The 27,481-nt window shown below is 38.3% G+C and overlaps 1 protein-coding gene across 2 annotated transcripts in view; it reads right to left on the bottom strand.

Annotated features, from left to right (window-relative positions):
• The window catches only part of ADGRG7 (adhesion G protein-coupled receptor G7), a 65,546-nt gene that overhangs the window by 27,990 nt on the left and 10,075 nt on the right, over positions 1–27,481 (bottom strand). The window contains exons 2-11 of one of the 2 annotated variants that reach the window (XM_058555519.1): positions 20,597–20,710; positions 19,493–19,597; positions 18,137–18,249; positions 15,984–16,133; positions 14,538–14,635; positions 8,915–9,054; positions 8,691–8,798; positions 4,814–4,977; positions 4,276–4,431; positions 1,533–1,645 (exon numbers count right to left, since the gene is read on the bottom strand). In XM_058555519.1, the coding sequence (XP_058411502.1) occupies positions 1,533–1,645; positions 4,276–4,431; positions 4,814–4,977; positions 8,691–8,798; positions 8,915–9,054; positions 14,538–14,635; positions 15,984–16,133; positions 18,137–18,249; positions 19,493–19,597; positions 20,597–20,710 (1,261 nt within the window). Of the gene's footprint in view, positions 1–1,532; positions 1,646–4,275; positions 4,432–4,813; positions 4,978–8,690; positions 8,799–8,914; positions 9,055–14,537; positions 14,636–15,983; positions 16,134–18,136; positions 18,250–19,492; positions 19,598–20,596; positions 20,711–27,481 lie in introns of those variants that run through there. The other variant, XM_058555520.1, reaches the window with a different exon arrangement.

Genomic DNA, 27,481 nt, shown 5'->3' with positions numbered 1-27,481 from the left:
TCTTTCTGTGTGCCACTGAAATAGACTTGATGATGTAGTGTTCTCATGAAAAATATTCAACCTGTATTTAATCACGAGGAAAATTTCAGACAAATCCTCAGTTGGAGAATATTCTACCTTCTATAAAATAACTGACCTGAACATTTCAAATATTTTAATGTCATCAAAGACCAAAACAAACAAACAAAAAAAGCAGAGGAATTATTCTAGGCTAAAGGAGACTGAAGCGACATGATGAGTAAATGAATTGAGGGGAAAAAAAAAACAGCTATAATGGACATTATTGGAACAATTTGAGAAACGTGAATGTGAATTGTATATCAACACTATAACTTTATATCAATGTTAAATTTCTTGAGTTAAATTTCCTGAGTGAGGATAATAGTATTATATTATGGGGGAGAATGCCCCTTGTTCTTAGAGACATATGCCTGAGGAATTGAAAGATGACAGTCATGATGCCTACAACTTACTTTCAAAATTTCAGAAAAAAATTTAAAAAGAGATAAAGCAAAATATTAATAATTGCTGAATCTAGGTGAAAGGTATTTGGATGTTCAGTGTTCTCTTTCAACTTTTCTATAGGTTTTAATTTTTTTTAATAAAACTTTAGAAAAATTTTTTAAATACCAATAACTTTAAAATAAAAAATTCTGAATCTACACATCTGAGAAAATAGTTGTGGAGGAACTTAGAAGGGAGAAATAATTCTGAAGGAAAGATGAGTTCATCTTGAGACATCTTGAGTTTGAGAAGAGAAGCAGGTAGGCATGTGCAATAGACCCATTTATTCCATGGATGTTTCTCTACCGTGGGCCGGAACTGTGCTCAGCCCTGGGGCTACAGTGATGAAAGACAAACCAAACAGACAACAACAGCAACAACTCAATCAGAGGAGGTCACAATCGTCATCAATTTTCATGCTGATGGGGACGACAGAGAGTAGACAAATTAATAGATGAACAAGCTTACAGTTACAGATTGTTACAGATATAGCATGTGACAAAAAATAACAAATGCTACACAAAATTGCACCTTGAGTGAGAGGGTCGAGGTGGAGAGAAATACGTGTTTATAGGTAATTTTTAAAAATTAGGTTTAAAAAAAAAACTATGGAATTCAAAATGGTTAAAAAGTTTCACCATTTGAAAACTTAATATATTTTGTAAAGTACTTTTATTTTCAAAGCAATGTTGCCTTTTTTTTTACAAATGTAGATTGGTAGGTATGGTTCTGTTCAACACTAAGGAACTGTGGCACTAAGGAGCTACGAGACCAAATTAATTTTATATAACAAACTTGCAATTACATGGTATGTAATCTTCCTTCAAGGCACTGACCATGATTTGTAATTACACATTTATTTGTGTGTAATTCTTAGCCTTTCCAGAACTGCATGTCCTCTTCTGTACAATGACCCTGTTGAACTCAATCTGATTCCCCTTCTAGTTCTAAGAGACGAGAGTATGCTCAGAGGAAATAATATCGGGGTAGCAATTTCTCTCATGAGAAGAGCCTGCTTCCCTCCTTACCTGGTGACAATCTGAAATATGATCGTGAGAACCAGACCAGTAATGGACAGCGCACATCCAACGTTGGATGATACATTCAGTGATTCAGGATATTTATAATCTTTTCTGAAACTCTGGAAAATAAGTTAAGATGCATATTTTTAAATAGTCATTCCTGAAATGTCTGTCAAAGTCAACATCATGAAGAGATACATCGGTCAAAATAACCAGATATATTGGTGAAAATAGCCAGATATGTCTTATTTTTATAAAGCTGTCGATATATTTTAAAAGGAAATAAATTAACACCTTATCTCTAAGCAGTTTACATGAAAGAGAGGCTTGAGAACAGTTACCTGACTCATTCAGGTAGGGGAAACATACACCGCTCCTCAGTGTCTAAAATCAAAGTTGTTTGGATTAGATCTCAATCGGCTAGAGTTGCTTCATTTATCCATTACATTATTTTTATATGTAACTATAATCCAAGGGGAAATCTGCAGATCTAAGTTGATAAACTAAAAATACAGTTGCAGAAATATTTTTATGGACTTGGAAAGATGTTCATATGATCCTTCTAATTTTTTTCAAAAGAGATCTAATTTTTCTGTAATATATCTATATCTATCCCAGTATTTTAATATATATTCATAGAAAAGTATATTCCGTGTGTGTATGTACTCTTATAAATCCGGAGAGGTAATAATGGTGGTCACTGGGTGAGTAGGATATATTTGATTCTTTTTGCTTGTCTGTACTTTCCAATGTTTTAAATTGTTAAAATTAGAAAAGCCGTTTTTGCTTATTTATAAAACATGAAACTAATATGAAACATAATAATAACAGTATAGCTTTCTCTTTACTGCCAGCTCCCCCACATCATACCCTACCTTTTGAAATCCTCTCTCTTCTCCAGAGGCGACCTTTTTGTAATTGCTTACAAATATTATCTAGGTCAATTGCACAAATACATAGGGGTTTGTTAACATAATAAAATTATTCTTGAATTGCTATTTTAGTTTAAGACATCAAAAACATTTTTCCGGGCCGGGCCCCGTGGTGTAGCAGTTAAGTGCTGGTGGCCTGGGTTCAGATCCCGGGCGCGCACCAATGCACCGCTTGTCAGGCCATGCTGTGGCGGTGTCCCATATAAAGTGGAGGAAGATGTGCACAGATGTTAGCCCAGGGCCAGTCTTGCTCAGCAAAAAGAGGAGGATTGGCACAGATGTTAGCTCAGGGCTGATCTTCCTCACACACACACACAAAAAATTTTCCGTATCAGTATATTTCTTTTTAGTAGGTAAATTTTCAGACTTTATGCAGTGAGTATGTATTGCTTTTGGAGGAAGAAAATAAAAATAAAATTAACTTCATTTTTAAAAATAATAAAAATTTTATGCAACTTCCTGTGTGCCATATGCTAAGCAAATGACAAAGAATTGTAGAATACATAGATCTTCAGATCTTAGAATCATCTATTCACTCAGAGCCTGTCTGCTCTGACTGTACATTCAACTCTAACCAGCCTTTTTTTGAATTTTCAAAACTAATTACAAATGTGAGTAGGTAGGCATTGAGGCAGATTCAGATATTAGTGAGAAGAAATAGCTGAAAGCCTGACCTCAAAAAAGGAGAAAAATAACTACGACAATGTGGTCTGTATCATTTAATATGTACAGCAATCTGAGCTTTACACAGCTATTCAATGATAATAATGATCATAAGATTTCCAAAAAATTAAAATTTCATCTTTACTATTTTCTTATTGAGAAAGCAGACCTCTTAGTAATACAAGTTAGAAAATAATGAAAATCAATTAAAATAAGAAATACTTGATAATTAAAATAAGACAACTATAGTTATCTCAAAAAATGTTTTAAGGTGAGGTTCTATAAATTGGTATTCAATGCTGTACCAGTGTGTTCTGATCTGCATTGGCCTCCCAAATATGGCTACATCACAGTGGCTGCAGAATGAGAACATCTACTTCTCTCTGGCAGGTGCATTCATAGCCCCTTAATGAGAGTAAGACCCTCTATATCCCTCCCCATTCCCTTGCATATAAAAACTTTCCATCAAGTATAGAAACTAACATTTCTGGTTTCACCAGAATAATAGCTTTCTAAAAATGGAACAAACAAAGCTCCTCTTCTTAAAAAGGTCAGCCCAAGACCTTCCCAAGATGCATATACAGCTAAGCGTTATCTATCAGTTACTTGTACAGGGCAGCTTTGGGGGTAAAAGATTTAAGGAATTCACAGAGGAACTATGAGACAATTTGAAGGAACTCAAAAACTTTTCCTCTTACATCTTCCAGCGTAAACTTAGTAACTTAGATGATTACAATGGAAAAAGCTTTGGGTAACTGATTACACTGCCCACCCATAGCTAATTATGTACTGAACCTGTCCCCAACACACAGCTAGACAGCCTTACATCTGGCTATAACAATTTCATGCTTCAGAACATGCGAGTTAGTTGGATGGAGCCTGTCAGCAGCTCTTTTTACGCACGGGTTCCCTTCTCATTATTACACACACGGTGCTGGACTCAGCTATCCTGAGACCACACTGCAAGGACTCCACTCTACTTGCCCTTACCAGCACTTCCTTTTTAGTGCTATCACCCCATTCCTTGTTTTTCCACTTAATCTGAGTGAGTATCTATGTAAACTATACCCCAGAGTTATCTCCAATTAGCACATACTCAAATTGTGTATAGGGAAAATTCTTGTCTGGAAAGAGATTCCTATGTACATCCTTACCATTAATACAGCAAAATTCGTAGTATGGTTGCAGTGGCAGCCCAGGAATCCATCAATGTTTTCCTCTTTGTGACAGCCATATGTGTCCCAATCCTTCATTAAAAAATTCCAATAGACACAGGCATAGGAATGGAGTTGGAATTCTTCTTGGTTGTACTGCAAATTGATGAGACAATTGAAATTGATTTTTTTTAATGCTTAATAGGGTAGAAAAACTCAAGTAGGATAAGATAAGCATGTGAGAAATCAATTAGATATGCCCTAAGCATAGCATCTTCATTATAGATTAGGAAGGGGAAAAGGGATATAAAATTAAATTAGTTCATTTTGCGTTTAGCTAGTCTGGCAAAAAAAATTTGCGGGGGGGGGTAAGATTTATATGAATACTTTCAAAGAATCTTTCAAAGAGTTTTTTTGTGGATTTCTTTTGCCCAAACTATCTGTTTTTTGTAAACTATCTGTCTTTTTGTAAAACTGTTACTGCTTTTATAATCAACAGTGGGCTGAAATTTTTATTTCTGTTAATGGGAAAACTCACCTTTGGACTAAAGACTATTTTAACAGAAGCACTCTCATCTTCCTCATTATCATCAATCTTGCTTGAGATAATTTTTTGACTAAAATCTGATCTAGTTGTAAAAGTTTTTGATTGGAAAAGCTTGTTATTTTGATACATTATAAAGCCACATGACCTGGTGTTACCTGTGAGGAAAATAAAGACACTAAAATCAGTACATGAACTCCAGGGTAAAGAAGAAACGAAGTCCCATGTTACTGTTGACCTGCACAGCTGCTTACTATTTGAGTAAAGGACATACAGTAAAAATGGTTTGCTGGCTGAACCTCTGCTTAATTGCAATGTGTAATTAACATATATAATCGGTGGTTGGCTTTCTACCCACGTTAATTTTTTTTCCTAAGGTTCAGATTCCCTACCTTTTAAATGGGTTCAGATTCCCTACCTTTTAAATAATTCCCGTCTAATCCACCTCAAGCAGGTTCTGCAAGGATCTCGTGTATGAAGCAAGCATTCTGCTTTCTAGCGGTGAGACAGAGTGAACACGCCGTGCATGCAGCCCACGCCCATGTTGCTTCCCCCACTGCTAAGACGCTGGACAAGAAACAGTGAAGGGTGACTGTCAGGACAGCTGTGCCTGGACAAGTGCTCTGTGATGTCTGTCTGCTGTTCAAAGGGACTGAGCAGGGACCAGTCTATGATGTCACAGTTCATATTGAGCATATTAGGGACTCTTTCAACGGAGCCAGGTACTTTGCATCATCTCTTGAACTATTGGTTTCTGCTACTTCGTGACAACCACGGGCTTTTCCCAAGGCCGGAAGACTATTGCAACACATTTTTTCAGGACATTAGAAAAAGTGGTCAGCTGTTCCTCAGAGACCCTAGAAGAGCATGGACGCAGCGGAGAGTTTGGCAGTGAGGCTGGCCATGGCAGTGGTCAGACAGAACCCCCTGAGGAATGCCTCCTAACTCTTTATACAACTATTGGCCATATTTAAAATAACAGAGGCAACAACAATGAGTATACATTTTAACTGAATTAACTCCCTAAACTCTGCTGTCTTTTACCAGTGATATAAGGAAAACTAAAATAATGGCAGTGAGACTCGCCTATTCAGTCACAAGATTTGAAAGATAGGCAGGCAAGACCCTGACAGCTCCCAGGATGTCCTCCACGGCCAGCCTCCACCTGGAAATATAGACATTGGTTTCTGGGGGTTTCCATGGCACATGGACCTTGCCAAATTGTTCCTCCAGGACACTAGGTGACAAAGTTAACCCTCAAAATGCAGTAATGCTTGTTTTTCTTCCTATTTTTATAAAAGAATGACATGCTTATGTAAAATTCAAATCCACAGAAGTATATAGGTTAAAAAAAATGAATGCCCCTGCTCACCCGCCTCCTTATTCCTACAGTACGTTGGTCATTTATTAGAAAATCATCCTTTAATCTAGATTTTTCAGATTCATTAGAAGAAATTATATTTACCATTATCTTATAATTTTTTAAAATCTCCATATTTTTAGATATACCTCCTCGATGTTTCTTTATGTATATTCTCTCTCTCTTTTCTTGATCAAATTTGTCAGAAGATTGCATATTTCATAAGTCTTTTCATAGAATCAATTTTTCATTTTGTTGATCAAGTCTAGGATTTATTCATTTCTATTTTTTATTAATTTCTACCCTTATATTTATTAATTCCTCCCTCTTAGCTTTCTTTACATTTATTTTATTTTTGTGATTCTTTAGCTGAATGCTTAGTTTATTTTTTTGTTTCTTTTATTTTCTAATAAATTTATTAAAGGATATACATTTTCCTTTAAATACTTCGTAGCAACCATCCCATAGGTTTTGATATGTGGTGTTTTCATTGCCATTATTTTTCAATTAACTTGTAACCTGCACTTTAATTTCTTTTCTAACAATGGTGTTTTAAAATTTCTAATTGGATAAAATTTTGGCTATGCTTTTCTGGTACATTTCTAGTTTTATTGCATTGTGGTCAGGCACTCTGTCCTCTGTAACTTTTATTTTACAAAATTCATAAGCATTTTCTTTTTTTTTTTTTTTGCTGAGGCAGTTTGGCCCTGAGCTAACATCTGTGCCAATCTTCCTCTACTTCATATGTGCATCACTGCCACGGCACGGCTGATGAGTGGTGTAGGTCCATGCCTAGGATCCAAACCCTCGAGCCCAGGCTGCCAAAGCAGAGCACACAGAACTTGAACCACTCAGCCAGGGGACCAGGCCCCTGTACAAGCTTTTCTATGTGGCCTAATAAATGGTCAGCTTTTGAAGCACTCTATGAATATCCGAAAAGAATTTTTATTATCTGTTTTCTGTCTACAAACAAAATTACACACAGATGTATATAAAAGTCAAGTTTATTAGTTATTTTTTGTCTACTTGATCTTCAGTTTCTGGGATAGTTGCGCTAAAATCTCTCCCTATAATAGTGGTTTGGTCAATGTACCCCTGCATTTCCAATAATTTTTGCTTATACATTTCAATGATGGTTTTTTAGGGGAACAAAGAATTAAAATATAGATAATTTTGGAAGCTTTTTTTAAATCAATATAAAAATTTGTCCCTTTCAGTCCAATTTGAGTCTTTGTCTCTAGACAGTGTGTTTTTAACCCATTTGATTATATTGATAGTTTATATGGAATAAAAAATTAGATCCCTATCTTTCACCAAACACAAACATAATTTCTAGGTGCTCTGAAGACCTGAATGTAAATACAAACACTAAAAACATTCAGAAGAAACTATAGGCGACTATCATTGTGACTTTAGCATAGGGAAGGATTTCTTTTCAAAAGTATCAATTATAGTGGAAAAGATCGATACATTGGACCATATTATAAATTCAAATTTGAGTATAACAAAAGACATAAAAAAACAAGCAAAAGATAGCTATAGACTGGAGGGAAGATATTTGCAACTTACATAATCAATAAAGAATTAGTTAACCAATTGGAATTTGATAACAAATTGGAGTTATGAATTTAGTCTTTCTAAAATATGTACTTCCTGGCACTGGATTTTTTTATTTGAGTAGAGAATAAAATTCAATGTGTATGTTTGGTTTGCTTAATGTTATTGTCAAATTAATCAGTCAATTTTTTTTAAACTTTGAAAAGTACAAACATTTCAAGTCAGACATAAGAATTTCTGAAGGGCCATATGCAAGATGACAGGGAGCCCACGGTGGGCACCATATTGGTGGAGATAACTGAAAATTGGTCCTCCTAGACAATGACTGTGCCAATTACATAAAGTATCTCAAGGACAGATCATAGCATGAGTCCAGGCCTGTGCATGCCATGCCACTAGTAAATATGCCAGAGCTTGTGAATGAATTATTATTATTATTTTTTTTTGGTGAGGAAGAGTGGCCCTGAGCTAACACCTGTTGCCAATCTTCCTCTTTTTTGTATGTGCGATGCTGCCACAGCATGGCTTGATGAGCGGTGTGTAGGTCCACGTCCGGGATCTGAACCTGTGAATCCTGGGCCATGGAAGCGGAGCATGCGAACTTAACCACTAAGCCACCAGGCCGGCCCTAATGACTGAATATTTTTTAAATGTATTTTTAAGTGTAAAACTGAACTGCATTAGCTAGATTTTTGTTAGAAAACAGATTGGTATCCACGGCCAGAGCGTTTCAATTCTGCTATCCTCCAAAGGGTTTTTGAAAAGAAAAAAAAATCATCTCTATGACCTACAATAGTAGAATTGAGATTATGATAATCTGTCAGAGCTCAAATGCCTCAAACCCAAATTACTCAGTGGACACTAAGGAAACATTATTTCTCGCTCAGTGGATTTTTAGTTATTAATTCCATGAATTTGAGTGCACTTTTTAGAGTATTGAAGTTTGAGACCTACTTCTCGAGGTATTGAGCAAGATCTGAAGTTCAGTCTGTCCATCTGGATCAAGGCTGTCCACGTTCGTATCTATCAATGTGGAACCAGAAACGAGAGAATCACTAGCTCCTATGAGAAGGAAAAAAGTAGAATTTAAAAGTCTACATTTTCGTGAACAGAGCATTATTCACAGTTGGTAGCAGAATGCTCTTTGCTATTATAAGCACATGAAAGAAATAGCTCACCTTTCTGCACAGTGAAGCGAACACCTATAGAGCCCACAGCGCCTTCTGAAGAGAAATCAACAGACTGTATTACTATATTAGGTTCCACCACTGACTCGTTGCCCAAGGTCAAGGAATAAGTCTCCATTTGTTCAATAAGCCTGCATAGAATAAAACATAACAACCTCACATCCTAGAGATTCATCACAAAACCAGGGGTGTGTGTTTTCCCCCACATTCCAACAGAAAGGCATGAACAGAACTCATGCAATCACAACAACATTGGCACAGTAACCTAAAAACTGATTGATTTTCTTTACCAGAGTCTTGCTTTGTTACATATGCTTTTTTTTTTAAAGTTCTGGCAGGGGCCAGCCCGGTGGCTTAGCAGTTAAGCTCGCAAATTCTGCTTCGGTGGCCCAGGGTTCTTGGTTCGGATCTTGGGCACGGACCTACTCACTATTCATCAAGCCATGCTGAGGCGGCATCCCATATAGAAGAGCTACAACTCTACAACTATGATACACAACTATGTACTGGGGCTTTGGGGAAAAAAAAGGAAAAAGAGGATGATTGGCAACAGATGTTAGCACAGGGCCAATCTTCCTGAAAAAAAAGTACTTAAAAGAAAGGGCTTAAAAAAAAAGTTCTGGTCGACTGTTCCCACTGAAAAGAACCTTGAACATAGATGCCAGAAAGCTGGAACTCAAGAATCACAGATTTCCAAATAGAAATCATCTTTATTATGCTGGTCTTCACATAGAAGGATGGTGTTGCCATCCACCATTGGCCAGGCATGCACTTGTTTTTCCAGTGGTGAGAATCAATTTCCACTTATTCGACTCCCTCCTCTCACCCAAACCCCCTGGAAGCATCTCTTGTAAGTTGATTCCTGAGGCCACCGTCCATATGGAATTCTGGAAGAGCAGAGCTCTGAGCTCATTGCGTCAGGTATGAACTAAACACTGCAGCTTTTCACAATGTTCTTTTCTACTTTGCATAAGTTCAAAGATAGACAGATGGAAGGTGGGAGGGAGCAGGAGGAACCTGTCAATTTAGTGTTCTCCAAAGAAAAGTTCATAAGACCTTTTCTTTTTCTTGTTTCCTATAAGAAATATTTGCACTAATTCCGTACTTGACAAAACAAAATCCCTTTATCTAAGATAACTGGTTCAATCTGGTTTCCCCAGAAATGAAATAATTTCATTAAAATATAATTTTTCTGTATTCTAAATTTTTATTTCTGCCACAAAAATATCTTTTTCCTTCCCCAAGTGAGATAGAAAAGAAAGATAAATTTTTAAGCAATTAAAGATTGCTTTATAAAGAGTTTGTGATAATCATTCATATGGAAATGTTCAAGTCGGCTTCTCTGTGTCAAAAGTTTTCTTTTCATAACACCATTTTCTGTAATTTTCGGCAATTCACACTATGTATTTCCCACTTCATGAATAACAATCATACTCCAGAGCTGCTTTCAACAGGAGGAATACCTAACAAAACTCCAGTCTGCCGAGAACATAACTCATGCGTTCACTCAACCAACAATATCTGTTGAGCACCTACTAAGGGGTCAGTGCCCTGTGAGACACTGGGGATGCTAAGAGGAGCTCCTTCGGGCTTGTAAAGACTAAAGGGAAGGATGTGCTAGATACATGGGGGTGTTTGCCAGGTTCACAACCACTTTCAAAGGGTAGCTCTACCCACAGCCCCTTCTAAGGCCATTTTTTCTTCTATATAACTCCTCCCTCCTCTTGCCATAACTGATGGATGAGAGATGGGTGCCTGCCTCAGAGCACCCAGTCTGGAGGCTGGCCATCAACCTGGTACAAATGACTAGAAGAAGCAATCAGATTCCTTCACTTGGGAATTTTCCATTTAATGCAGCAGTTATCAAGGAACGTCATGGTTCAGAGGGGACCAGAGAGGTCATATGTCATGGCAAGGACAAATACAAATTAAAAATAAGAGGCCTAATTCTTCCTGTTGAAAATAAGGGGAGAAATTTCTCTCCCCTCCTTTTTCTTTGGGCATTTACTTTAGAAAACAGGTAAATATTTTCTTCTCTCTCTGAAAAGTAAATAAATCTTTCTGAAGACTAGATTGGCATTTTGTCAGTTTTATGACCTAGGAATGTCTTTCTCAAGGACACAGGAGGCATTTCTTTGAAATGTAAACATCAAGGGAGATAGCGCCCCTATCTCCCAGTTTCCCTGGGAGGGTAGGAGCCTAAAAACAGTGGGTGGGCACCTTGCTCCAAGTTGCAAAACTACCTCCTGTCATAAAGATATGAGAAGTTTGTTTTTCTTCTGGACAAAGTCAATTAGCTAACACAAATGGTCACCTCATTTACCAGGTAAACTTAGGATGAACCTGACAAACAGTGCTGTCAAGTTCTCTTAATCAAGGACTAGTTATTATTTATCTGAAAACATGTATGTAATGGGTTCTAGCTGCTTGTCTGTACGAAGAGGTGAAATTCCTCTCTGTCTCCACACTCTCTTAGGGGTTTGCCTGTGGTGTGAGTCACATTCTGGTTTAATGCTCGCTCAGTAATAAAAGTGTTTTCTGTCTCTGCTACATTCATGGAGAACATTTTTGGGATAGGAGAAGATTTTGTTTTTAATTCTATTTCCCCAACATCATAAACTGGGTTAAATTATGAGACAGCAGAAACCAGAAGTAAAAATGAGAAGTAAAGATATTTCTTGAGTCATGCTAATTACGAAGACAACAGCTAACCTTTTTTTTCAAGACCTACTATGTGTAAGTCAGGTATCATGCTAGTGACTTACACACACCATCTCATTTGAGCCTCACAAGAATCCCACTGAAGTGAGTCCCAAAATTACTTCCATATGACATTGAAGAATCTGAGGCTCTTAAAAGAGATATGAAGTAATTTGGCCAAAATCATGTAGCTACTAAACAGCAACACTAGGATTTGAACCCAGGACTGTCTGACTCCAAAGGCTGTGGCCACAACCATTATATTATCCCAGAGGGAAGGCCCACAAACTCCTCCGTGGAGCCCTTCAAAGCCGCCTTGGATGCCTTGCCATCCCCCAGTTCCAGGGCCCACGGAACCCAGCTGTATTATAACGCTCTTCTTAGGTTCCCATGAGAGTCCTTACGCCTCTTTCCAATAAATTTCCATTTGGTCGAGATAACTTATCTCGTATGTAACCAAAGAAGGCTGGCTGGAACAGAAACACAAACAGAAGTGTGAAACGTAGATGTACAAGGTGGTCATCGTTAGGAAAGCAGTTCTACATTCCTGAAGTCAGACGAACAAGGACAATTATGAGCTCGAATGTGGTAGCAAAGCTTCAAGGTTACGGATCAGTCCTCACAGCAAGTGTTCAACGTGGAGGCCTGAGGCGTTAGGTGCATTGATCACAGCGGGACGCCCTCACCAGCAGAGGCCCCGCCCCGCTCCGGAGCTCCGCCCACCTCAACATCCCGCCTCCTGCCAACTTCGAGAACGAGAATGCACGGATGGACACTGGAGAACTTCCCGTGACAACTCGGGATGGCTGAAGCTGGGGTGGGTTCTTTCCCCTGTCACTCTCCTCTGATTCACTGTTACCCTGTCCACTTCTCCCTAGAGGCCAGGAAAGGGAGTTCGGTAGCTTGGGGATGCAAAGAGGAAACTGAATGAAAGCAGAGAGGAGACAGAGTGAGATGGACGACCAAGGCCCGGTGCCCTCCGCAGACCCTGGACCCGGAAAGCAAGAGTTGCCCTGAGCAGCAATTAATTTCCTTCCCTGGGGAGAGAGGAGAGTGAGAGATGACCTCTGTTGGCAGCTCATCCAGAGTATGCTCCGGTGGAGAGGGAAGGGGTTGGTGACCTGATCTCGGGGCCGGAGGCAGACGAAAGCCTCCTCTAAGGGAATGAGGGACCTGAGTCCACAAGGGTTAATGCAAAAGATCAGAAGTGAGAGGGCAAACGGATGGGACATAAGTAGAAAAGTAAGGAGACTAGAAATTCGGAGTGGGAGGAAGGAGGGATTGAGCGTGGCTATCCCATTTCACATTTTAGTGTGTCCTATATTTTAAAATTGTATTTATCCTCTATCTCTTCCCTTGAAGCCATTTGGATAGTACACATAAGTCACACAGAATTTTTTCCTCCATGTCTTAAGCCAGTAAAATTCATAACTGTTTATTGTTATGACAGCATTCTCATCTGCCACATAGTCTGTGACTTTCTCAGCCGAACCCCACAACTTCTCTTTCCTCTGCCTTCTCATCAACGGCATCCACGCCTCTCCTTTCCATCCAGCAAGACTGCAGACACAGAGCTTCGGCTCTGAAGGGAGCCCACTCTGGCTCTCATCTCATTTTCACTGAACATAGGCTCTTGGACTCCACGGCCACTTCCTTCTCCAACTTCAAGAAAAATGGGAGTGTCCACACTGCCAGGGAGAAGGGCCCAGACTCCTACTGAAATTCAAAATCTTAAAATACACCAGTTCAGTTGTTCACACAGCCTCTACCACTGTCTCTCAGAATTCTAGTCTTTTGAATGTTCTCTCTCTTTCATGTTTTTGTGCTTTTTCCACTTTGAGGACTCAACACTAAATAGGGACTGGTTATAATAATTAGAAAACTGAGAACTACTTCTAGGAGTTTCTCCTAAGGAAATAATGGGTCATGTAAACAAAGATTATGTACAGGAATGCTGATTGCGCAAAATATTAAAAGACTTGAAGCAATCTAAATGTCTAGCAGCAGATAATTGCTCAAATAGAAATTAACTCATATTATGCAGTGATCTAAAATTTATGATGTAGATGTATAGATGTTTATATAAAAACAATGTGTATAGGGTATTATTAAGTGACAAAAACAAGTGATAAATCAATAGAGTATGTAATATTATACACACACACATACACAAATGCAAACAGAAAAAAAAAATCTGGAAGAATATATACCAACAGGTTAACAAAGGTAGAATGATTTTTTGTTTAATTTTGCTCATCTATATTTTCTTATTTTTCTATAATGAGCGTGCATATTTACTTAAATTTTCAAAGAGTTAAGAAAATGGTATATAAATACAGTGAATCCTAGTGAGGGACCTCTATGAATAAAGTACATGAGTTTTAGTATAAATATATAACCAAAAGTAATCCAGAACATAGCAGTCAAGGAAAGAGAACGCAGGTAGAGTGGATCCTTTTTTTTTATTTTTTCTGTTATGTAGCCTTGGGAAAGCTAAAGAAAGCTTAATCAAAATACACCAGGATCTTGGCAAGAGCTGAGTTGTGGCTGAGGGGCTGGCAACGTGTCATGCAGAGTTCTGCCGTCATTTGCAGCTCTGAGCATTGAGGAAGGAGTCGGAAAAGCTCCTGCTGTGCATGCAGGTTGCCCTTGGGCACGTCAAGCTAAGTCTGGGAAAGCAAGTTCTAATCTAAACCCATTCCATCTCTATCTCCCAGGCCATGGCCCCGCCTGGAAGCAGGAGTTAACATACACCAGTCCACCTCGTAACTGAAGATCAGGTGGGAAGCATTCCAGAGGAATCAGCCAGTTGAGTGCACCCATGAGGGAAATAAAGACAGCTCTGCTAACGCTTTAATCTAGGAAAGTAAACAGCACTTTGTCAGATTTGTTTCCAAATTGGAATTGTGCTTACGTTGCAAAGGTATCATCATTATCAGCAGCAGCTCTTTGAAAAACATCTTCACTGGCATCTAGAAGTTGGCTCACTGTTGTTACAGCAACTTGTCGTGCCTGCCAGGAAGAAGGCACCATTGTCATAGAGGACACATACCACACATCATCATCACCATCATTATCATGAATTATTATACTATTGAGTGGTACCATTGGTATGGTAAACTAGAGGCAAGTATTTTTCAAAATTAGAGGCTTAGTTTTTGATCTACATAAGATGCAGAGAGAATAAAGATAAGGCACAGTGAAAATATAAATGGAGGTAGTCAATGAGGAGGTGTAGGTCTCTGAATTTGATCTCATAGCAAGATCTTTCACAGAAACTCCACTCCCATCCCCAAGAATACAAAAGCAGATGCTTGGATACAAAAACAGAAACAAAATAAGAGTGCAGGGCTCTGACTGTCAAAACATTACAGCCCACAATACCTAGTAGAATTTATTAGTTATACTTAGTATAACTATTATACTTAGTAAAATTATTTCTAGTTTTCTTATGATATATAAGAATTATATATTATATATATTATATATAATATATAAGAATTATAATATAATTTAAAACTCAAGAAGTACATCAGAGAGGATCTCTTGGCATTTGATTACTGTTTAACTGCCCTCTTTGGGGCTATTGATACCCTTCTGTCTTTATTGGCTAATCCTTCCATAAATTCTACATTTGGTGGTCATTATTTTTCTCTTTAAACTCCATTTTTATTAACTTGTGATTTTAATCCCACTTATTTTCCAAAGGACCTAGAGAAACATAAAATAATTTTTTGAAATAAGACATTTAAAGAAAATGGAAGAAAGGGGTAGATATTTTCAGGCCATACTGATATTCAACAGGTACACCCTGGGTCAGGCCATATTGGTTTATAGCCCTGCTTGACCAGGACCCAAGCTGTACCAATTGGTAAATGTTGTTTATAGTTCTTTTTTTCAGGTACCAGAGTTTAGCAGGTTGTGATATTAGATGTGTAAACTAGGGTTAAAGTTTTTGGGAAGCCAAAACCAAAATGCAAGTATGCTTAGCAGAAAGTGATCACAGTTTAAAACAGCACGCTCCAAAGTGAGTTCTTGTAACACAAGTTACTTGGAAGTGAATAAGGGATGCTGAGATCGAATGCAGTTGGTAAACGTATTAATAAACTGAAATAGACACGTCTGTTCCAGGACTTTCCAGAAGATTTAACATGATAATGATCATTGTGCCTATCTCAAAAGAGAAGATTTGGACAAGAAGACCTTGTTTATTTCTTTGAGCATCTCTCAGAAAGAGTGCTCTGCAAATGATTTCAAGCAACGTAAGCCACACCCCGGAATACCATGGAGAAGGAGTGGAGTTCAGGATGTCTCTCTTTCTTTCTTCCCCTCGCCTTTTTTAAAACCATATGAGTTTTACCTCAGATGAATCACTCCTGGATGTGTTCAAGATCTGTCCCACCACTCTAGTAGCAGAAGTGATGTTCTCAGGAGTTAATTTACTGGCATCACAAGTTAAAATCTGGGCTTCAGTAGAAATATTCAACAACTGTATTGAGGTATTGCTTATCTGTTAAAAAAAAAAAAAAAAAACCTTAACTTTATACAACAATATCTAAACACTGCAGGCAACTGCAGTGAATAAGCTGGAATTTAGTTGAGCCTTAGTCTCCTGAACATCATATCCCCTTGATTCTTCATGTTTATTTCTTTCCTTGTGTACAGGACAAAGCCCACGCAGGCCAGTGGGTTTCCCAGTCTTTCCTATCTGCCAGGATTAATTAACCATAACAGGCTGCTTTAGCTAGATCATGCTGCTCAAAGTGTGATCCAGGGACCAATGTTGGCTCACTATTTGCTACAGGGTCCGTAGGAAGATGAGCACAGAAACTGAGAGCACATGGGCAGAAACTTACAGAACAATTCTATGCTGTTGAATCTAACAATTCAAAAAAATAGATTCGTATTTTATATATCTTTTTTCATTTCATTTTTCTAATAATTCATTTTTATTGTATTTTACAAAATTATTGTTCTGCAATGGGTTAGAAATTCTAAAAACTAGCGTTTAAGCATAGGTAGTTTGGGAAGCACTGACCTAGACAACCTCTCCAGGGACCACCTGGGCCCCAGGCTCTGTGTTGTGTGGCTACAGCATGTTAAACCATATTGTCCTTAGTGGAGCCGGGTGTCAGTGTGTGTGTGTGTGTGTGTGTGTGTGTGTGTGTGTGTGTGTGTGGCTTAGTTTTCGCTAGATGGCAGCATCATTTCAAAAATCAAACCAAGGTCACAGGCTCTTCAAGCTTAGGGGAGAGTGGGAAATAATATCCATCAGTACACAGAAACAATGTTCTTGTTCAATAGCCAGGTCCCTGCTATGTGCTAGGCACTGTACTAGAGGTTTTACAGGTGTTATCACATTTAGTATGCAAAACAACATTGTGAGTTGAGCATCCTCATCTCTATTTAAATCCTTGGGGAGGTTAAGGAGCTCAGTCCAAGTTCAGGCAGCTTGTAAGTGGCAGAGCTGAGAGTGAAACACTGGCTTGTCAGACTCCAGAACATGAAATCTTTCCTGCAGTCTGTGTGGTTGGCACAACCAATGTGGTCGCAGCCACCTCCAAACCCCACTACCATCTCCATCCCCACCCCACCCTGCGCCCGTCTATGATTAGGGAGCCAGACTGGTACAGTGTGGACTTTAAAATCAAGAGCAGCTCCAACACTTTTTGGCTGTGATTCGCTGGGCAAAACACTGGACCTCTCAGAGCCACAGTTTCTTCACCTATAAAATGGGTACATTAATACCTATCTATATAGCTGTTATAAGAATTAAATATGGTAAAATAATGTATGTAAAGTGTTCAGCACAGTATTTAGCATGCAGTAAGTGCTCAATAATTAGTAAGTGTTATTAGCTATAATTATGTATAATGTGGGAATAATATCTAAGTCACAGAGGTTCTGTAAGGATTAAATGAGATAACATATGCAACAAGTCCAGTACCTAGAAAGACCACTTAAAAATAAGTTTCCTCTTCCTCCCCATGCTTGGCCCCAGGTATTAGCAATTCCGTGCATTTGCATTTGGATATATCCCTAGTCAAAATAATTTAATCTGCATGAAAAGGTATCTAGGCAGATTTACTTCCCATTTCACCTGCTCATGGCTACAGCCCTGAGACCAGCATCAGGTTCTGGAGTTTCCTGTTTCAAAAGGTCTTTGGTTATAGTTTTTTCTCTTTATTCTGATACAGTAGACCATCAAATTACCTTCTTTTTGGTCTCAAATGTCAGGGATCTATTTTCACTCAAAACTTCACTGGTCTAAAAGGATGAGGCCATTTAAAATGTGCTATAGATTATCATCCACTGAAATTTGCCAAACCAACACGTCCAACTGTCCTTTTTCACAAACAGATGTCAACTTAAAAAAATAAGAATGGTTTTAGTCACTAGTTTTTGTTATTTCTAATTTGAGAGTTTTAAAAAGCATTGATTTGACCATCAGGTGTCTGAAGAACAGGCTTCACACAGAGTCTGAACTTTTTTCAGCTAAATCACACGGCATACCTGCTTTTCCAGGGCTTCCAGATTTTCGTTGCAATTTCCTATTTTCACATTTTGTAATTCTATCTCTCCATCTTCAGTAAGATTGCACAGCCGGGTTGCCCTTGGATTGCCCGCTTTCATAAAACGAAAAAAAAAAAAAAGACAGTGTTCACAGAGATGCCCACACAGCAACCTCCTGCTCCTGCACACAGGCCCCTTCGCAATGTGGTTTTGCTGCTCTGCCCATCAAGAAGTGGAGTCTATTCCTCAATTTCCTGAATCTAGTCTGGCCTTGTAACTTGCTTTGACCAACAGAATGTGGTAGAAATGACACTGTGTGAGTTCCAGAACCTAGGCCTCAAGAAGCCTTGAAGTTTCAGCCTTTGCCCTCCTGGAATGCTGTCTTGAGACTGTCATATAAGGAAGCAGGTCTAATCTACTGGGGGATGCAAGGCCACGTGGAGCAGAAGTGAGGCCCTTCAGCCAACAGCTAGCACCAATGCCCCATGGGAGTGAAGTCATCTCGGACCTTCCAACAAAGTGCAGCTGCCACAGGTCAACCCACAGAACTGAGAGAAATCTAAATCATTACTGGTTAAGCCACTAAGTTTGGGGTGGTTTGATACACAGGAATGGCAAAGTGAATCAGACAGTTACTACAAGAATATTTTAGGCAGATACCACTTGTCTTGATATTTAAATCTGGAATCCAAAAGACCAGTTGACAATTTCCTTCCTTTAAAGTCTGCAAGGAAGATCTGCTTTCCGACAACTACGGACAAATAACACAAAGACATCATCAAAATCTTGGATATCATCAGGGAGCACATCAGAAATAGAAAATACTATTTGCTCCTTCATTCTTAGAATGCCTCTATGCAAGCAAGGTTGTCATGCTTCAAGAAGGGTGTGATGAAGCTAGAGAATATTCCAAGATATAGCAAAAATAACCAAGGAGACGAAGGACGTCCAGCTGTGGATAGACTTACCTGTGCATCTCTACCTAGAAAGATGAAGTCTGAAGTAGATATCGTGTAAGTCTATAGTCTAGCTAATTTTTTAAGTTGAGACAAATTATATAACTCAAAGAGCAGATGTTAACCTGATCGAACTCCACGAGATAGAGTAAGCTGGAAAAATAAACCAGTTGAAGAAATATTAAAAGGAATTTACAATTGATCCATATTAAGGTTTTCAGGAAAAGTAGAATTATGTGAAGTAGCACCTCAAATTTTGAACATCAGAATCGTAAGGGTTCCACAAAACCCTCATTCATACCTCTTCTAGGGATCTAATACTAGTTGGAGGGGTGATAGGTTTGACCCAGAATAGCAATTCGTATGCCTACACAGAGGAGGTGTTTGGAGAAACACATACCATTTAGAGTGTTCTCGTCACATGTTTGCAAGGAAGCTCCGTATCTTCCCACTGAAATTCTGGGAAAAGTAAAACTCCCATAGGTACTATTTTCACAGAAATTAGCTATAAAGGAAAGAAAAAATATTTTTCATCATACATTATATTTTTTTTCAAATTTCAAACCAGATAAAAGTCAAAGTACAAAACCTGTCCAGTGTAATTTGAAGAGTAATAGAAGACTTACAGGACTCACTGGCCTGCCAGGAACTTCATACATTCTTATCTGGTGAAGTTACTACCATTGGAATAAATAATATGTTAGATAACAGGTTCCAAATAAAATGTGCACAATATATAACTTGGTAGAAGTGGGATGTGATCACTAACATATCAGAAAGGATAGTATGTCGGATTAGTTGAAATCTTGAAAATTAAAGGTATAGAGCTTACAGTGGCAAAGGGCATCATAAGGATGTGGGTCAAGGCAAAAAGGCCGATGTCATGGGTGTGTGGGATATCCTGGCTGGTAGGAGTTTAGGAAATGATAGGCGTGAGCTTTTAGGTCTCTGGATCCTAAGCAGGTAGCATGAAGTTGGGAAGCACACTGCAGATCAAGAAGTGGCTTTGAACTTTGATTCTGAGATACCACTGATTGAAGCCAAACCACTAATTTAATAACATCTCTTCAAGAGAAAGGAAGAAAAGACAAAAACTTCATCTAAGTATATACTTGGCTAGGAAGATGCACCTTGATTTCAAAAAAAATATGTTAGAATTGTGATATTTGAAATGGGGTAATATGGCATATGACCAATTAAAAGGACCTGAGAAAACCATAGCACCTGTTGCCCTGTGGTAGACACTGCAGCCAGAAGGAAAAGAAACTGTGAGTTTACAGAGAAACTTGATAGTTGGGAAACAAGTGTACTGAACATACAGGTAAATAGCCCAAGAAGAAAACTCAGCTTTTATTATTGAGCTAATAAACACATCTTGAAGCCACCATGATTATGCTCATTGTTACTATAATCATTAACAGAAGCTTCAAGAAGCTTTGCTGCTGTCTTTATTAACATGAGAGTCACGTAAACCTCACACTTGAGTATATCCCAAGTAACTTACCGATTGTACATCTCAGTCCTTTCCACTCTTCTGGACAAATGCATCTGCCATTTTCCCAGGTTCCACCATTCCTGCAGAATTCTATAGGGGTGCTTGATGACGAGGTATATGTTCCTAAATAACAGAATAGTATACGGACTGGCTGATTAGTTTCTCCTTTGGGATCTGTGGCCTTTAATTCTGGATGTAAACCATTACTTTGAGTACCATTGCTGAGAAATATTCTTTGTAATATCATCATCAACGAAAATATACACTGAGGATCTACACAGGGTCTACAATGCTTACTGGATGTTATAGAGATCAAAAAAACATTTTTGAAATACACAACACCTTGACCAAAGAGATTAAAATCTACTGAGGGAAACAGGAGATTATATGGATGATTAAATAGATAGATGATAGATAGATAGATAGATAGATAGATAGATAGATAGATAGATAGATAGATAGATAGATGATAGGCAGACCGACCAAGTTGACATGCAGATTTATAAATGCTATAAGAACACAGAAAACAGATGTTGAGGACAGAGGTAACCCATCCAGGGAAGACTTTTCAGAAGAGGTGGTATTTGAATCAGCTTTTAAGACGAAATCTAGAAAAGTCAGATGAAAATTGATGGCCCCGAGTTGGCAGGATACAAAGTGCAAAATCACAAAAAGATGGAATTCTGAGGAACAGAGAAAAGTTTAACATATGAGAAGAATTGGTTCTGTGTGGAGCAACAGCAGGACATAGACTGGACTGTAAGGGGCTTAATAGACCAAGCCAAGGGGACTTAATCCTGCAGGAGCCCAGAGAGGTCTTAAATCAAGGGAGTAACGTAATAAGGAATGTTTCTTAGGAAGATATCTCAAGCAATATGGAAAATGACAGAGGCTAGGAGGCAAGGAAGACCAGTTAAATGAGGACCTGATCTAAAGCGGTGTCTCTAAGGAAGTTAGGTGTCAGTAGATTCAGGAAGCTCTCCTGAGACAGGATTGTTAGGATCTAGTGACTGTTATTTTGAACTGGGGACACTGGGGTCTGTAAAATGGAAGACAGGGTGGATGGTGAACAAATTAACTAAGCTTAAGAATACCGGAGGCAGGGTTCCAGTTCCAATAACAATGGAGCAGATTGTACCATATTAACCCTCCCAGAGATGACAATTTTAAACTTTGGACAAAAGAAAAAAAAAACAACTACTTGAGGACATTGGACAGCAATGAAAAACAGACAGAAACAGAAAGGGCTATTCCAAGTTTATATAGTCTTTCCACTAAGGGCAATATCCAGTCTACATAGCAGAAATGGCTGACATTCCAGCAGAAAGCCAGTCTTAATGGATTAAGGTATGAGAGGAAACTGTTTGGAGCTACCATAACACCCAGAAATTGAAGGGAGATATCCCAGAATGGAGGGAGCCATATAGTAGGGAGGCACAAAATCTGTGTGTAAACTCCCCTCAACACTGGGGAGAAAAAAAGATTTAAAAAAATAAACAGAGCTTCAGGCACGTATGGGATAATATCAAGCAGTCTAATAGATATGCAAGTGGAGGCCCAGAAAGGGAGAAGAGAAGGAAGAAGGCAGATAAATATCTCAAGAAATAATGGTTAAATTTTCTCAAATTTGGTTCAGAACTTTAACCTGTAGATCCGAGAAGCTCAGTAAAGCAAAAGCAAAATAAATACAAGGAAAACCACACTTAGGCACATCATGGTCAAACCGCTGAAACTCAACGACAAGAAGAAAATCCTGAAAGCAACCAGCTACCAGCCCTGACAGTTTTACTGGTGAATCAGGGAAGAAATAATACCAATCTTAAAAAAACTCCTTCAGAAAACAGAGGAAGGGAGAAACTTCCCAAATCATTCCATTTCATAATGCCAGGATAACCCTGATACCAAAATCAGACAAAAACATAATAAGAAAAGAAAATCACAGGCTAGTAAACCTCGTGTTCACAGATGCAAAAATCCTTTTTAAAAATAGCAGCAAATCAAATTCAGCAATATATAAAACTGACAATACATCATGACAAAGTGAGATTTACCCCAGGAGTGCAAAATTGGTTTAACAATGCAAAATCAATTAATTTAATTCACCATATGACAGAATAAAGGGGGAAGACCATAGGATCATTTCAATAAGTGCAGTGGGCAAAAATGTATCTGATGTATTTTTTTCAACTCTCAGCAAACAAGAAATAAAAGGGAATTTCCTCAAACTGATAAAAATCATCTATGAAGAACCTACCACTAACTTCATACTTAATAGTGTAATATTGAATGCTTTCCCCCCTAATATTGACAGAAAAGAGTTTAATATAATTGCTGTAACCACTTTTATTCAACATTGTACTGAAGATGCTAGCCAGTGCTACAGGCAAGAAAAGAAATAAAAAGCATAAAGTTAAGAAAGGAAGAAATAGAACTATCTTTTGTTGCAGATGACATCATCAAGTACAATGAAAATCTTAAAGGGTCTCAAAAAAAGCTACTAGAATTAATAAGTGAATTAGCAAGGTTGCATGATACAAAATAGATACACAAAATCAAATTTATTTTCACATATTAGCAGCACATAATTGGAAAATAAAATCATAAAATCATTTCCATTTTAATTAGCGTAAGAATCATAAAAATTTTTAGAAATAAATTTAACAAAATTTACGTGCAAGACCTCATTATTGAGAGAAATTCGTCCCAAGATCCTGTGCATCTCCCACCTCTGCACCCTTGTTCATACCCTCTGCCCAGAAGGCCTTGTCCCTGGAAAACACCCACGTTCCTGAAGACCCTTCTAATCCCTGCAGAGAACTGGCCCACTCTCATTTGTTCCCACCACCCCATTGAGCCTTTTAATGACTCTGGCACTCTGCCCACGGGATACACAGAAATTCCACTCCTAGAATAGATATGCAAAATAAATGGAAATATATGTCCACAAAAAGACGTGTACAAGAACATTTCTAGCACCTGCAGGGAATGCTATTGTATGCCACCTGGACTCTCCCCTTTAGGACTAAGCACTCATTCCTCCAGCTTTTGGGAATGTTGGCAACTGAGAACATTTAGCTGAGTCCTTTTCTAGAAATTGCCCTCAACTAAAGAGAGTCAGCTGATCCAAGATCCTCATGACACAGGCCATGGCTGGTTAATGCTGGGGAATAAAGGCTCATCTCCCAGCCTCAATACCTCAAAGAGTGTATTTTCCAAAGAGAGCTGCACTTTGTATCCCATCTCCCTTACACTTCTTATAATACGATGATGAAACCTTTCCACAGAGAGGTGGGGTTTATGTTCCCTCTGCTCGAATCAAGTGGGCTTTTGTGCCTGCCTCGACTGACAGAGTGGGAGAAATGATGTTACATGACTTCCAGGCTAGATCATAAAAAAGGATTTGGCTTCCATCTAGCTCTCTTTCACTCAGGAAGTACGCCTTGGGAGACTGTGCCTACAGATGATACTGAAGAAACCTGGCTACCCTGAAGCCTGCATGCTGGAGATATCAAAGAGAGAAACTACAGAGATAGAGCGAGAAGCCTGAGGCACTTCAGCTGTTCCAACTTTTTGAATCTTTCCACACCAGGCACCACGCATGAGTGAAGAAGCCTTCAAGACAACCCCAGCTCCAGCCACCACCTGAGGGCAACTTCATGAGAGATCCGAATCCAGAAATACCCAGGCATGCTGCTTCCAAATTCTGGACACAGAAAAACCATGAAAGACAATAAATGGTCGTGGTTGTTTTAAGCCACTGAGTTTTGGGGTGATTTGTTCTGCAGCAATAGAACTAATTCAGAGGGCAATTCTGAAGGCCACCTGATCCCGCCTCTGTCACTCCCCCACAAGTAGTGATCCCACCAGCACCTGCTGAAACCTGTGTGTAGACAAATCTTCAATTTAGAGTTTGTTTTCCAGGGAACCCAGCCCTGGCAGTGTTATTCATGGCAGCCAAAAAAAAAAAAAGAGAAGAAGAAGAAGAAGAAACCACATATATAGTCCATCAACAAGAGACTGAATAGACAAATGATGGTATATTCATTCAATGGAATATTGATTGTTTAGCAATAAAAAGCAATAAACACTACAAAATAGATGAATCTCAAAAACATTATGTTAAGAAAAGTATTCAGACATAAAAGAGTAAATACTGTATGATTCTTTTTATATGAAGTTCAAGGATAGCAAAACTAATCTATGGTGATAAAATCAGAACAGTGGTTGCTCAAGGGCTGGGGAGATTGACTGGCAAGAAACATCCAGAGCTACTGCAAACAGGGAGCACAGCCTAACTCTAGACAGACAAGCACAAAACCTCCCACTAAGGCCTGTACTTCAAATCCTCTTACCTAATACATCATGTCCAACTTTCCATGAAAAATTACAAGACATGCCAACAGGCAAAAAGACAGCCTGAAGAGACAAACCTAGCATGAGAACCAGACTTAGATATGGCAGAGATGTGGGAACTATCAGATCAGGAATTTAAACTAAGTATGATTAATATGCTAAGAGCTTTAACGGAAACAGTGGACAACATGCAAGGACAAGTAGGTCATATAAGCAGAGAGATGGAAACTCTAAGGAAGAATCAAAAGAAATGCTAGAAACCAAAAGCACTGTAACAGAAATGAAGAATGCTTTTGATGTGCACATCAGTAGACAGGACAGGGCCAGGAAATCTCAGTAGGAACCTCACAAACTAAAAAGCAAAAAGAAAAAAGAATGGAAAATGTGATAGTATATCCAAGAACTGGGAGACAAAAGGTGTAACATATACATAAAGGGAATACTAGAAGGAGAAGAAAGGGAAAAACGAACAGAAAAAATGTTTGAAGTTTGAATGTCTGAGACTATTCCAAAATAAATGACAGACACCAAATCACAGATCCAGGTATCTCAAGAACACCAACCAGGGTAAATGCAAAAAACAAAAAACAAAAAAAAACAAAACAAACAAACAAAAACTGCACTAGGCATATCCTATTCAAACTGCAGAAAATCAAAGACAGAGAAAATTTCAAAAGAAGCCAGAAGGGAAAAAAAATCTTACCTGTAAAGAAACAAGTGTAAGAGTTACACTGGAATTCTCCTCAGAAACCATGCAAGCAGTAAGAGTGGAGTGAAATATTTCAAGTATTGAAAGAAAAAAACCACCAACAAAGAATTCTGTATCCAAGGAATTATCCTTTAAAAGTAAAGGAGAACTAAAGACATACTCAGACAAACAAAAATGGAGGGAGTTCATCACCAGCACATTCACCTTGCAAGAAATGTTAGAAGTTCTTCAGAGAAAAGGAAATGATATGGGTCAGAAAGTTGCATCTACATATGAAGGCAGAGAATCAGAGAAGGAATAAATGAAGGTAAAATAAATCTTTTAGTTTTTCATTCTTAATTGATCTCACAGATAACAGTTTGTTCAAAATAATATAGCAAAAATGTGTGTGATGATTATAGCTTATGGATAAGTGAAATGAATGACAAAAAATGTTAAAAAGGAAAAGAAGAAAGAATTAGGAATACTCTGTTATAAGGGACTGGCACTACCCATGAAGCCATATATTGTTATTAGAAAGTGGACTTAGATTAATTGTAAACATATATTACAAACTCTAGGGCAACCACTAAAATGTTTTTTTAAGTATAAATGATATGCTAAGAGAGGAGAGAAAATGGAATCATATAAAATGCTCAGTGAACACCAGAGAAGGCAGAAAGACAATGGCAGTGGAAGAAACAAAGAAAAGAACAATAAAAATGATTACAAATGTGGTGGATATTAATCCAGTATATCAATAATCACTTTAAATAGCAATGGTCTAAATATACAAATTACAAAACAGAGACCATCAGAACAGATAAAAAACAAGACCCAACTATATGTTGTCTATAAGAAACCCACTTTTGGCCGGCCCCATGGCTTGGCGGTTGGGTGTGCGCGCTCCGCTACTGGCAGCCCGGGTTCGGATCCCGGGCGCACACCGATGTAGCGCTTCTCCAGCCATGCTGGGGCCGCGTCCCACATACAGCAACTAGAAGGATGTGCAACTATGACATACAACTATCCACTGGGGCTTTGGGGAAAAAAAGGAGGAGGATTGGCAATAGATGTTAGCTTAGAGCTGGTCTTCCTCAGCAAAAAGAGGAGGATTAGCATGGATATTAGCTAAGGGCTGATCTTCCTCACAAAAAAAAAAAAAAAGAGACCCACTTTAAATAAAAAGCCACAGATAGATTAAAAGTAAAGTGATGGAGAAAGATACACCATGCTAACACTAATCCAGGTAAAGTTGGAGAAGCTATATTAACTTCAGACAAAGCAGACTTCACAGCAAGGAAAATTAACAGGGATAAAGAGGGACATTATATAGTGATTAAGGAGCCAATTCTCCCAGAAGAACTAACAATTCTTAATATGTGTGTGCCTAAAAATAGAGTGTGAAGGTAAGTGAGGCAAAAACTGATAGAACTGCAAGAAAAATATACAAATCTGCTACTATAGTTGGAGACTTAAACATCCCTCTAGTAATCGACAAATCCAGCACATAGAAAATTAGTAAGGATATAGTTGAACTGAACGGCACCATCCATCACTAGATCTAATTGACATTTATAGTCTACTTCCTCCAGTGATGTCAGAATACACATTCTTCTCAAGCTCACATAGAGTATTCACCAAGATAGACTACTTCTGGGCCATAAAATACACCTTGAAAAATGTAAAAGGATAAAAATCATACAAAGTATCCTCTCAAACCAAAATGGAATTAAACTAGAAATCAATAACACAAAAATAGCTGGAAAATCTCCAAATATTTGGTGATTAAGCAATACACTTCTAAATGGCATATAGCTTAAAGAAGTCTCAAGAGAAATTTTTAAATATTT

This window comes from Diceros bicornis, chromosome 15 (assembly GCF_020826845.1).
Source record: "Diceros bicornis minor isolate mBicDic1 chromosome 15, mDicBic1.mat.cur, whole genome shotgun sequence".
In the NCBI taxonomy this organism is placed as follows: Eukaryota; Metazoa; Chordata; class Mammalia; order Perissodactyla; family Rhinocerotidae; genus Diceros; species Diceros bicornis.
Note: the sequence above shows the minus strand (reverse complement) of the source record. Positions and strands in the feature narration are given on the sequence as shown.